This window comes from Phaethon aethereus, assembly GCF_964289735.1.
Source record: "Phaethon aethereus genome assembly, chromosome: 6".
In the NCBI taxonomy this organism is placed as follows: domain Eukaryota; kingdom Metazoa; phylum Chordata; class Aves; order Phaethontiformes; family Phaethontidae; genus Phaethon; species Phaethon aethereus.
The window spans coordinates 6628458-6640567 of record NC_138580.1 but is presented as its reverse complement, the minus strand read 5'-3'; the positions used below and the strand labels follow the sequence as shown (position 1 = coordinate 6640567).

At 37.4% G+C, this 12110-nt stretch overlaps 1 protein-coding gene across 1 annotated transcript in view; it reads right to left on the bottom strand.

Moving 5' to 3' along the window:
- The window catches only part of LOC309406125 (von Willebrand factor D and EGF domain-containing protein-like), a gene marked incomplete at its 3' end in the record, with an annotated part of 194780 nt that overhangs the window by 64950 nt on the left and 117720 nt on the right, over window positions 1-12110 (bottom strand). The window contains exons 19-20 of the mRNA XM_082001163.1: window positions 10216-10368; window positions 8540-8704 (exon numbers count right to left, since the gene is read on the bottom strand). Of these exons, the coding sequence (XP_081857289.1) occupies window positions 8540-8704; window positions 10216-10368 (318 nt within the window). The remainder of the gene's footprint in view (window positions 1-8539; window positions 8705-10215; window positions 10369-12110) is intronic.

Genomic DNA, 12110 nt, shown 5'->3' with positions numbered 1-12110 from the left:
ATACATGGCACATAATATATGTGTATCTGCATTCCAAGGCCGTATCCATCAACTTTTGGTTTGTACGATTCTTGGGACAAGGGATCATATGCAGTCAAAGTGCAAGAATGGTGCAAGAAGGCATTGAACACAATGATAGCTGTACAGACAAATGAGCCTTTGAGGGAAAGAATGCATTTTGTGCACTTTGTTTGCAGACTCGGTTGGTTGGTTGGTTTGTTTGTTTTTTTACTTTTGTGAAGTTTTCTGTAAGTTTTCAATAGAAATTTTAACTTCAGGGTCACCAGAGACAGTGTTTTTAAAAATGGAGTGAGGATTACTGATTGCAAAGATGCGAGCACACTCCCTAAACAGGGATTTTTTTTCCCTTTATTGATATTTTTCTTTATCAGTATCTTTTTTGGATTGTGTATGGAGATTTATAAACCAGTACGTTTTTACAAACAATGTTTTCTCTAACACCTCTCCTACCTTCCGGTTTATTTCAAGATTTAATTGAAAAGTTCTCTCCTAGGGGTGGGAAAAACTCCACGTTTGATGTGCTCTCACCCCTTGAACAGGAGACTTTCTCCTCTCGCTCCTTTGTTACTAGATGTCTTTCTGTGCTCCTTACATTCCTTGGGTCTAACCCGTTCTCTGCTGCAGTTTTTAGAAGTGCTCTTCCTTTGCTTTTCTCTGAATATCCAGCTAACAAACCAGGAAGCGGAGGAGTAGTATGGTTGGGTTTCAGAACACCACGGATCACTCACTCAGCCCCCTTGTAACTGTTTTATTGTCCTTTCTTTCATTATCCCTTGCCCATCTTTCAGGTCTGAACGTTTACCTCTCCTCTTTGTGTTCTACCTTCTCCAATTACTTGAATCTGCAACTTTATTATTTCAGCAGCTACAAAGACAGTATTAAGATAGAGTTCATAAAACTAAATTATTTTTTCTATTCAGGAATTGGGAGTATATTTTACTTCTCAGCGCTGCAAGAGATGGAGAAATTAATAGAAACTCTGTTCTTATCTGATGATTCCTCATGGGCCTTCAGACTCTCTTATGGCTTGAACAGGTTGATAGATATATACAAAATAGGCTAAATCAGGACAGATCCTCTCTGAAGCATCCCTGTCTAATTCTCTGAAACATCTATGTAGAATCCTTTAGAACTCTAATAATAGATTATAAAGGATGTTCATAACATTTCTTCAAAAGAAAATCCATAATATTTCTTCAAAGAAAAAAGAGCTTAAATTTGAATATTTTACTGAAATTCTCCATCTATTCTATTCAAGAAGTAAATGATCTAAAACTATAATTATGTTGGTTTTGGCTGTAAACACATAAAAATGAGTTACTTTACATATGAATGCCAAGAAACAATCTGAACTATGCCTTGCTGGAGACCAGTAATGAATCTTTTTTAATACCATATAAGCACATATAAATACTCTCAGTGAAATCATGCTTTTATGGAATTCTTTACATTTTCAACTGGTTAGGTTGACAACCATCTATAGCTTCTTTCTAATATAGAAAACAAAAAGCAGGGAATTTGATAATAAATTTTCAGATGGTACGTCACAAAAGTTCTTAGTCAGTTCTGCTGATTTGTGTCTAGTTCAACCAAATGGGTTTTTCACTATTGCCAGCAGGTTACCAGTGATAAACGGTGTGTCCGTTTGGTTGTGCATAAAGAGTATGAACAATGTGCATTGAATTCAGGCTGCGGTTTAGAAGAGGGGTTGGCATCCCTAAATCCAAGCTAAGCAGCATTAGTGCAGAATTTGAAGCTTATCTTCCATCTGACCAGCCCGTGCTGCTAATGCGACAGATCCTGAAATATGGTTATTTAACTATAGCTCACTGCTTTATTAAAAGTGGGTGTCACCACTTCTTGGCAAAACTTACTTCTGCCCTTTGAATTCTACAGTAGCATGTTGGGGACAGTCATATCATAAGACTTTATAATGTCTGTAGTTTTCTCTTTGAAAGCGTATTAGGATGAGCAAGTAGAGACACTTGATAGTGGCACTTCAGCTAGCAACAGTGTTGTGTTTAATCTTTTCCTCTCTCAGGCTCTGAGAATTTATTATGGAAGTTATTGTTTTCAATGGAGCAAGAATTTTGAAGCAAGCTGAGGTCACTTAGGGATTCAACACTGTGACATAAATAGCTGTGAAGAATATAACAGGTCCCCTGTTTTGCATTCAAACAAATATAAAAGGGAAGTTATGAACTGACCAGAGGCATTTAGGGGAAAAGGAAGGAAGAAGGCTTAAGAAGGTTTTTCCTGTAAAGTATTAGATTAGCTTAAGAAGAATTTAAAATTTCATGAACCAATAGCTTGGTTCAAATCTCAGATTTTTAAGACAATATTCTATAAGTACCGTAAACAACATTTGTTAACATGGAGAAATTCTTAGCGAGTACTGTTGTTTTTCAGTAATAGAAAAGACTCATCAGCTGTTACAACACTTATAGACCAAGGAGCTCTGGTGATGCTCTCCAGTGTGCATTTCTACCCCCCATTTCCTATAGAAATTAAACCAAACCAAAACAAAAGCATTTGGTATTTTTATCATAATATATGTGATAAATTTTCTTTGGGAAATCAAAGGTTGTACTAGATGACCTTTTGAGGTCCCTCCTAACCTGAGCTGTTCTATGGTTCTACTAAATTCTTAATCTAATAAATTATCAGCATGAGAGGTCATTTTCTCCTGCATCCCAGAGGATCAGTTGTCTCGTGTTAGCTACAGGCTGTTGCTGTGTCCCTTCAGAAATGAACTAGCTCTATACATGTGATATGTAATTATGGGAGCAAAATTCACATGGTTTGTCAGTGAATATCACCTGATTCTGCAAGCAAGTCCAGTGAAGCGAGTGCCTCTATGTCTGTAGGTACCTGTTCATCAACAACAGCAAGATGTTAAGGAGCTCATCCTAAATTTGTCCTGAGCAATGCTGAGGCTGTGTGTTTCAAACCTATTTTTACCCCCCTACACTGTGCTTTGCCTTGCTTATGAATGCTTTTTCTTCAACTCCTGCTTTGCTTTTGCAGTTAGTGGCAAAACTCTCGTGTTGCTTTAATGGGACCAGGATATTGGTCCAGTATGAATTGCTTACAGTTTTAAAGGGTGTCTAAGTGCCTTTAACAAAACAGCAATCTTATAAAATTTGTGGAAACAGGATTGGCTCACTTTAAAAGCTGCGTGTTATTATGGCTAGATGATTAAATGAGCTTGGAAATTTTAAGAGGAGATAATCTTGCTCTCTGTTCTGTCAGTGTAAAAAACTACAGGGCCTGTATTCTCCATAGATTATTTGTTGGAGACTGAGTTGTTATTATCACTTAGAAGTCACGATGGCACAGTGATTGCTTAAGCAAAAGGTGGCACATTCTTGGTAGGAGAGAAATGTAATCTGTACTTGATGTTCTGATGGAATGTAAATATTATTCATGGCATATAGCTGAGTCCTCTTCCCTAGTGGTTTTATGGCTTGGGCTTCATTGGTCTTCTATTGCTGAGCTACATCATTTCCTAAATATATCATCTGGATTGGAAGCACTTAGCAAATTCTGGATTGACAGAGTATATGGATCAGTGAAGCTGGAAACCGTTTATCTTTTAAATTATCTAAACATATTCTTCCCACTGTGCCTACTTTAGTTGTTATGTTTGGGTCACAGCATATACCGTACAGGCCTCTGTTGATATTTTTCTGAAAATAGTTAATATTTTATTAGCTATCCCTAAGGAGGAGAAAGCCATCAGAAAGACTCTCAGATTCCCTTTCTATCTTGACAAGTACAGGAGTGGATTTTCAGTGGCGATTACATACTCAGAGGGCAGGAAAGGGCCACAGCTTATGTCCAAAATGCCAGGCTGATCCTGGCCTTGGGCGAAGATTGCTGCTATACCATCTGCAAAACTGTCTTTCATGAGTCCAAACTTATATGGAATGTCTTTGTGTGGCATTTCTAACCCCACTTCGGTTGCAATTTCATCACATACCGCTTGAAAGAGACATCATTACATTATAACTGGTCAGTCAGAAAAAAATGTACATTTTGTCCCGAAATACACAAACCAGAAACACTGAAACATAGTTTACGAAAGGGATTGGCAACTTCCACTGTAAATTCCAAAGGCGAATTGAGGACGGTTTCAATGGCCCGAGTCAGAGCTAGGAGCTGGAAGCCACGGTGTTGAGAGGTAATGCTTCCCAGTTTTAGGGCCCACAAGAATAGCTGAGAGCTATTACCACACAGAGGTAAATCAGAGTATTATTTACGATTTATTTTGTATTTCTGTTATGCCTTCTTTGCAAGGATCTCGGACAACTTCATGGCTAAGGACGGCAGCTTCACAATATTCCTGCCTTCACATGAGCCTTGTTAGTTCATTGCATAAACCAAGTCAAGACTGGTTAATTACTCATTGCAAAGCACCCGTTGAATGCTGAAAAGTGTGTATATTTTATCAACACCTATTGCTACATACAGTTTTCATATTTAAAAGTTCTGTGTGTGATGTGCCTACCTTAACAGGTTTTAAGATGTATCTTCCAGGAACACTGCTCGGGCTCACTCCATTAGGGTAATGCTATTCATTTAATGGAATCACTTATGATTTACACTGGTGTAAGTGGGACTGGAATCTTTTGATCTTTTTAATGCAAATTCATCAATTCTGTTAGATAAGAGATGAAAGGAGTCCATTATGTTCTTCAGTCATCTCTTGAAGCAAAATCATTTGATTGGTTCCAGGCAGTAAATGGTCCCTACTCCTGCAGTTAGCTCCAGAGATGAAACCTTGGGTTGGTGACCAAAGCTCTTACTGAAGTTATTTATTTTTTATGGCCAGTGATCAATGATGAGTGCTAATAATGACAGCAGTGATTTCAAAGTTAAAAGTTAAGAATGTAAAACTTAGACTAGGATGTTCCTCTGGTGTTAGGCTGAGCGCTATGTGTTTAAACACACACGTTCTTTTAATTCAAAACGTTTTATTCTCCTTTTAAATCCACACCTTGATGTTGATCTGACAGTGGTGCAAATGAGAAGGTCACAGAGGTCTCTCTGATGTAAAATCAAAGGGAATTCAGAAGCACAGTGCAGATTCTGCAATAGGGTAAAATACGGAGTACATAAACATAACAAATAGCTGGAACATACAAAAGTATATGAAGTGCCAAATGTCTACAATACTGCAAATTAACTGCTATGGCAGGAGAGCTAGCAGTGGTGTTCAGAATGGAAAAGCAGAACTCGATTACAGAGATCATAAAATAATCCTCTCCCTTGATCTTCAGCTCCCTAAACCAGGAGAGGCAGAGAGTTGGCTCTGGGCAAACAATCTTTTATCGGTAATGGATGTGGCACTGCTTTGTCCAGTAAAATTGCTGATTTACTAATAGGAAAAAAATAAATCTTTTGTGATGACACCAACCTCTCTAACCTGCTAAAGGAAGTGCAAACAGATGGGTATCTCTGCGACTGTGAGTGATGAAACCAGTCTAGAGAAATACCAGTAATGTCTGACGAGAACGAATATTGCAACACGCAGTAACATCACCAGCATGGCCCATTAGGATATATTCATTTTCTTTGTGCCATGAATATGACCAATGACACTGCATGGTTTGATTTAATAGATCTGCCTCTTCTAACAAAAAGGTAACATATTTTATACCAGTGTGAAACATGCCAAATGACGCCTGGACAGATTTAAATTCCTTAGACTTTCCTCTTTATTACAATGCCAGCAAAATTAAGGGACTTTTGATCCTACTAGTAAATTTTTAAAAAAGTCTAGGAGACCTGCTTTATGGACTTTGGAGAGGAAGAAATAGTTATTTTGTTTCTGAGATGAGAATGTATTTTTTAAAATAATAATTTCCCTTTATATGTGAAACTCCATACCAGCTTTGATACTGGTGATGTTTTTCCTTAAGCCTAATCTGATGTACTTCAAAAACAATTGCAACAAAGTCTGGTTGATTTAAACAGGTACAAACTACTGATATAAACCAGGTGAAACACATAAGTGTGAAGAGAATGAGGCCCTGCGTCGTTGACAGAGCAGGTAGATATAGCTCAGAAACTTATTTGTGCAGTTACATAGTTTGCAGTAAGTCAAGTACATAAAAAGATTAATACCTATCACATATCAATGCTGAGGAAATGGTACTTTGTTGATTATGAATCAAAACTGAAGGACTTCTGGGTGCAGCTCATCAAATACTGACTTAGAAAACAATTTTCTTCTAGCATTTTTTTTCTCCTCAGTAGTCTACAAAGGCAGTTGGGTAATTTTTGTGGTTATCCTTTAATCCTTAAATCACAACAATTCAGTATAACTTCATGTCAAAATCAGCCAGTAAAAGTACAAAATAGGGATTAGCAAGAGTATTTTTAGATTAAAATTACTAGAGTTGGAAAGAAGTGGCACATAATCTCAGTACCTTCACAAGCGCTGTAGCAAGCTGAAGAGGATTTGTTCTGTTTTGTTTGAAGACTGATAGCATAAGTTACAAGGGAGAGAAGATATTATTCTAACAGGGAGGATTTCACAATAATCATAATCCATAACTGTACATAAATTTAATTGAATGTTCATTCCTTTTTGTCTGATAACTTTTAATCTTCAATGCTATACAATACTTCTGCTTGAACTAGCAAAGCACATGAGAAAGTTAAACCGATCATTTTGGTCATAAATTAGAACATTCGTACAGCTACAGCAATTGCTTTCATTTCTAAATATTAAAACAAATGACTACTCTCGTTTACCCTTGAGGCACAAGAGTCTCATCGTTTATGTTGTGATATAATTCACATGAGTGAATATAAGGTTCTGATGGAACAAAAAATAATTCCTCTTCATTCCTGGCCCAAAGTGCTCAAGCTGGTTGCATGGCCACATTTGCAGCACGAAGTCCCAGACTCAGTTTGCGTATTTGAGAGGACAAAGAAAAACAACTCTCCAGCCTCTGATATACAATTTGCTTTTGAAAGAAGCATGTATTCGTTTCAGATCCTGATACTTGGGATATTTCCTAAATCTTGCCTGGAGCTGTGTATGACAGGTATGAATCACAGTAAACGGCAACTATTGTCTATGCTTCCCTTTTTAGAACATACACAAATTTATTGGTTAATGTTTATATAAGCACAACGTAAGTGCGTCTGATTTACTGTACCAATATCTAGTAGACTATCCGTTCTACTCAACAGCATTTAAATGACCTTTGGGGTGTACAATGTATGTCCCATTAACGACAAGGTGCAGCTTTGGGCAATAACAGAAATGTTAGTTTATTTATATGTACAATGATTATTTTTTTTTTGCTCAACTGCTTTTACAGCTTCACCAAGTTATTGTAGAGTCAATAGCTGACTTAGTGACTCTGAAAAACTAAGTAATACATTGTAAGTGCTCATTGCTAGAAAAAGAAAACTGTTGGGTTTATTTTTGTGACCTTTAGATTCAGAGAACTGGCTAAAATCAATTTATAATTCAAAGAGATTGGATGAATCCCACACTAAGCAGTAAAATTGCTTCCACTTTGATAGTGTGCATTAAAATATAACATTAAGGTAACAGTCATTGATTCAGATACAGAATGGGGAGTGAATCTGGGTTTGTCAAGTGTAGGTGCTTGGGCAACAACTTGACAGGTTTCAAGCCAGTCTGTCTTGAATAGTTTAGAAAAAAGATTCAGAAGAAAACCAAGGAATCTGACCTAGTAACTACTGTTATTAAGGAATAAACATGAGTTCTCTCGGCAAATCACTCTGTGCAGTAACAAGAGAACAACCATCCAAGCTGTCCCTAGAGAACCATACATTGAATTATGAGAATTTTATTGAGAGAGAGCAGGATCAGATGACTGATGAGTGGTTGCTATGCTATTGCCGCTTTCTGCCTGAGGTCAGGACCCAGCTTTTCTTTTATCACAGCAGAAGACCTCTTCTAATGATCAGTCCTCAGAGATTAATGGGACCAGCTGAGTTTCAGAGCTCCCTAAGGAAGATTATTACTCAGGCTACAAATGATACCATTGAAATGCTTTAATTATCTGTTGCCATTAGTTGTTGGTATAGTTGTTCTTACATGACGCTTTGCTTATCATCATCTTCAAAGGTCACGTTGGAGAACTGATGCCTTTCAGCAAAAGAATTAGGGAATAAGTAAATTGGAATGATACTGGCATGTGTCACGTTCTGATCTTACTGAGGAGACATGTTTTGAAATCCTGTGCCAGTGCTGTGGCAGAAATACAGATGTGATTCATACCATCTACCAAGTCCTGTTGTGAAGAATTCCCCTAGTGGCAAATGAGGTGGTTAATCTACTGACTTTTGACTCATAGAGCCAGGTATTCCTGAAATAAGACCTGCTAGCTGCTCGTCAGGTAAAAGTGAAACAAAAAAGCTTTCAGTGTTTGATTATAAAGTACATTGTATTGTAATGCCATACTAGTTTATATTTTTTTACAGCCTTTGTATACAAAACCTTTTTAAAGTTCTAAAAATCAGAAAGTACCTGGTCTGGGGACTTTGCTACAGATTCGGCCATTTCCAAAAAACCCTGCTGGACATCGGCCGCAGACATATCCGATGTAAGGGGGTTTCCGATCAAAACATAAGACTCCAGGAAAACATGGCCTGTTGGCACAGGTAGTAACATGTGCCAGTGGTGCTGCATGACCTAGAAAAGAAGTTCAAGCACGTTTGTTTAAAATTTCTCAAATCAAATGCATATATAAGATTAAGCAGTGGTTGCCTGAGCCCGGTTAAAGCTTTTATTCTTTTAAAGTCTAATTAATGCAGAATGTTCCCAAACCTTGAACCAAACATGAGAAAGTCCTGTAGGCACAGTGTAACAGAACAGCTGTTTCTCATTAAAGCAAGATTTATTAGTCTGCTAATTGCATGTTTTCAAGTTTATTACTCAAAGTTGTTTGACATTTATCATGGATAATATAGAAACTGTAATTTTCAGCATAAGTGAAAGAGTAACTGAGGGAGATATTGGGGACCCTATAGCAGGCTTATTTAGGGAGCCTATTTAGTGTCCCTAAAATATTATTCAGTATGATATTCTGTATTATTCAGACATCCTTTTGGTCTTTTATAATTGGAAGGTAATCATCAAGCCTTACAGCACATATACCTTACCTTTAAAAATACACTGTCAAGTACATATGTTTCTGATCTAGAAATCATCCTTAATGTGTCAAACCTTGTATGACAGGAGACTACTTTAATTATCTTAGAACTACGTGCAAAATGGAACACTCAAATAGTATATAATCACTCAAGTAGTATATAATATTTTATCACTTGTGATGTCACTAAATAGGAAGTGTATATGAACTGCCTGTGAAGTATTTAATAGTGTCAAGACAGAGAACAGATGATGAATAAAATCTTAATGATGGTTGTAGATCTTTTTTAATTGCCTCCAGTGAGGTCTCCATCATGATTCTCAAGTATTTTCAGCATTATTCTTGCACCTTGCCTACCGCATTATTGATGGGTACTTGTAAGAGGCAAGTTCTGGTTAGGTGTTGGCTGGCCTGGTACAGATATAAAAAAAGAGCGTCAGAAAAAACCCACTTTTGTTTTACAACAACAGGTATGCCCAGTCTCAATTTTTCTGCTTCCTGCTTTCACTAGAAAATCAACCAAACATGCCACGCTCTTCCAACAGGACCAAGGCAAGCATCGTGCAGGTGCACGCCCCGGTTAGGAGTGCGGTAGCGCTCCGTGTCTGGGAAAAGCGGCTGCCACAGTCAAGTTCGTACTTCAGGAGTCGATCTTTGCTTATGCTCAAAATTCAATCTTCATTCAGTCAAACGCTGAAATAAAACGTATCACTTGGTGATGGCAAGCTGGCGTAAGCTGTCAGTCTTATCATCTTGCTTTGCATTGATCACTAAGTTTTGGAGTGATTTTGTTCTACCTCAGAAGCGATGCAATTTCTAGTTAAGCCTGACCACTCTGATTACCATTGCTGTAATGGCTCTCTTCCCATTTAAAATTGTTTAGCAGCAATCCAGTCTGATGTATTGAGGAGGTTTTTGATTTTTAACTCTGTCTTTCTATGATGTATTATAAACAGCTAGTTTACATTTGCTGTTAAGATGGTAAAATGTAAGATTTTGGAATATGTAAAATGCAGCAACTGAAAAAGACTTCATATTCTTGTATACCTACCATGTCTATCACTTATGGTAAAATTCTTTATTACAGGAGAATCCTTTGCTGCTAAAGGTTGCAATAGATGCTTCACCTCAGTCTTGTTCAAATCACCTTTGCCATTGCCTTTTTCAATGCTTAAAGCTTTTGTAATGTCAGCAGCAAGCACAGCTGTGAAAAGGAAGCATGGAGACAAGGAAACAAGGTGTTAGAGCTTAGCTGTGATTGATGATAAAAAGCAACAGTAACAGCAAATCAGATAACCTGACGTAAGTTTATTCTGGAAGCCAACCATCAAGCAAATAAAGGCAAATCAGGTGAGTCAGCTGCTGACGTGCAGCAAAGCTTCAGCACAAATATAGTCAAAATTACTGTGCCCAAACTCGCTGAACTTTGCTTAGCTGGGAGACATACTTAATATGCACAGTGATCTTTTTATTGAGCTAAGGGTACTAAGAAGGCCTCAGGTCCCCCTTCTGTCTGGGCATGTTTTTTGGCTTTGGTTAGTTCAGCTGAAAAGTTTGTACATGTCAAAATACCTGTACAAAGTATACATGGACGGAAAGGGGAAAATTGATTAGTGGAGACTCTAAAAAATACTGTTTTCTGCATAATTTTAAGATAATTTCTTGAACGAATTAGGTATTGTAAAGACTATGTGGATATATTTTGCGAAATAAACTATTTCCTTGGGTCTCTGGGATATTCTGTACTCTTAAAGCCTGAGACTATGACTCTGTATATGTATTAATGCGATGAGCTGTAGCCAACTCTAAGAGCTATAAAGTTACTGTAGTTTTCTCCTCCTTCCTCACAGAAGCCTTTATATTTGCTTCAGCAAGAGTAGAATGTTAAGTCTGTATCTCAGAACCACAAAGACTGATTTCTACCCTATTTTGGGTGGAAAAGGAAGCCCTTAGGTTTATTTCTTCTAATAAATGTGCATTTCTGAAATAGGGAAATATTTCTGTAATTAAAAAAATGCAAAGGAAGAAATTGCTGTTCTGATATATTTAAAAAAAGGACATTATTTTGTATATCCTTCCTTCACTGGTCAAATTAGCTACAAAAATATGCATTAGTGAAACAGATGCAAAATCACTTTGAAATAACCAATGTGGCCAAATAATACAGCAAAGAAATAATCTGGACAGACATTTGGCAATATGATTGAAGGGATATTTGGTAAACCTAGCAAAGGAAGTCCTGCTGGTGCCAGGATCCTGCAGCTTCAACTGATCTTTTTACATTGGATATTTTTTTTTTCTTTTGGTAATCAATATCAGGAAATGTTAATATCTGCACAGTTAATATCTGTAACTTTTGCTTCTCAGATTTCTTTGGAAACACCAACAAACAAACAAACAAATGCAAAACACATCACGTGTTCACTTCTCTCCTTCTGGCCAACCAAATGTTATTTTTGGAGAAGCCTTATGTATATACAACTGAAACAAGCAGAGTATGAGTAAGTCTCATCCCATGCTCTGAGAGGGTCTTGGAAGAGTACAAATTCACGGTAGCTCCCCTGCTAAAGAGCCTATTGCCCCAAAAGCAAATACTGAGCAGGTGTAAAATTGTTCCTAGACATTTCTTTCACTAGTTGGGACCCGTGGCATGACTTTACGCCAAGCATGAGCTCAGCAGCTGTGGACTGCATTCTCTAACAAAGCACACCTTGGAAACAGGTGAAAGGATGTGAAGCATTTGCACATGAACCTTCTTCCTCTTACCCTACATCCTGTTTCCACAGCGTTTGCCCAAAACAAAAATACTCTTGGAGGTGCTCCCCAAGTACTTGTTAGTAGGTGGCATATTTAGGATTAAAATAGTGGAGAACATGGAGAATGTCCTTGGCAAATTACCCAGCTGGCATCTGGAAAATATTTTTTTGTATGCTAAGATGTTCATTC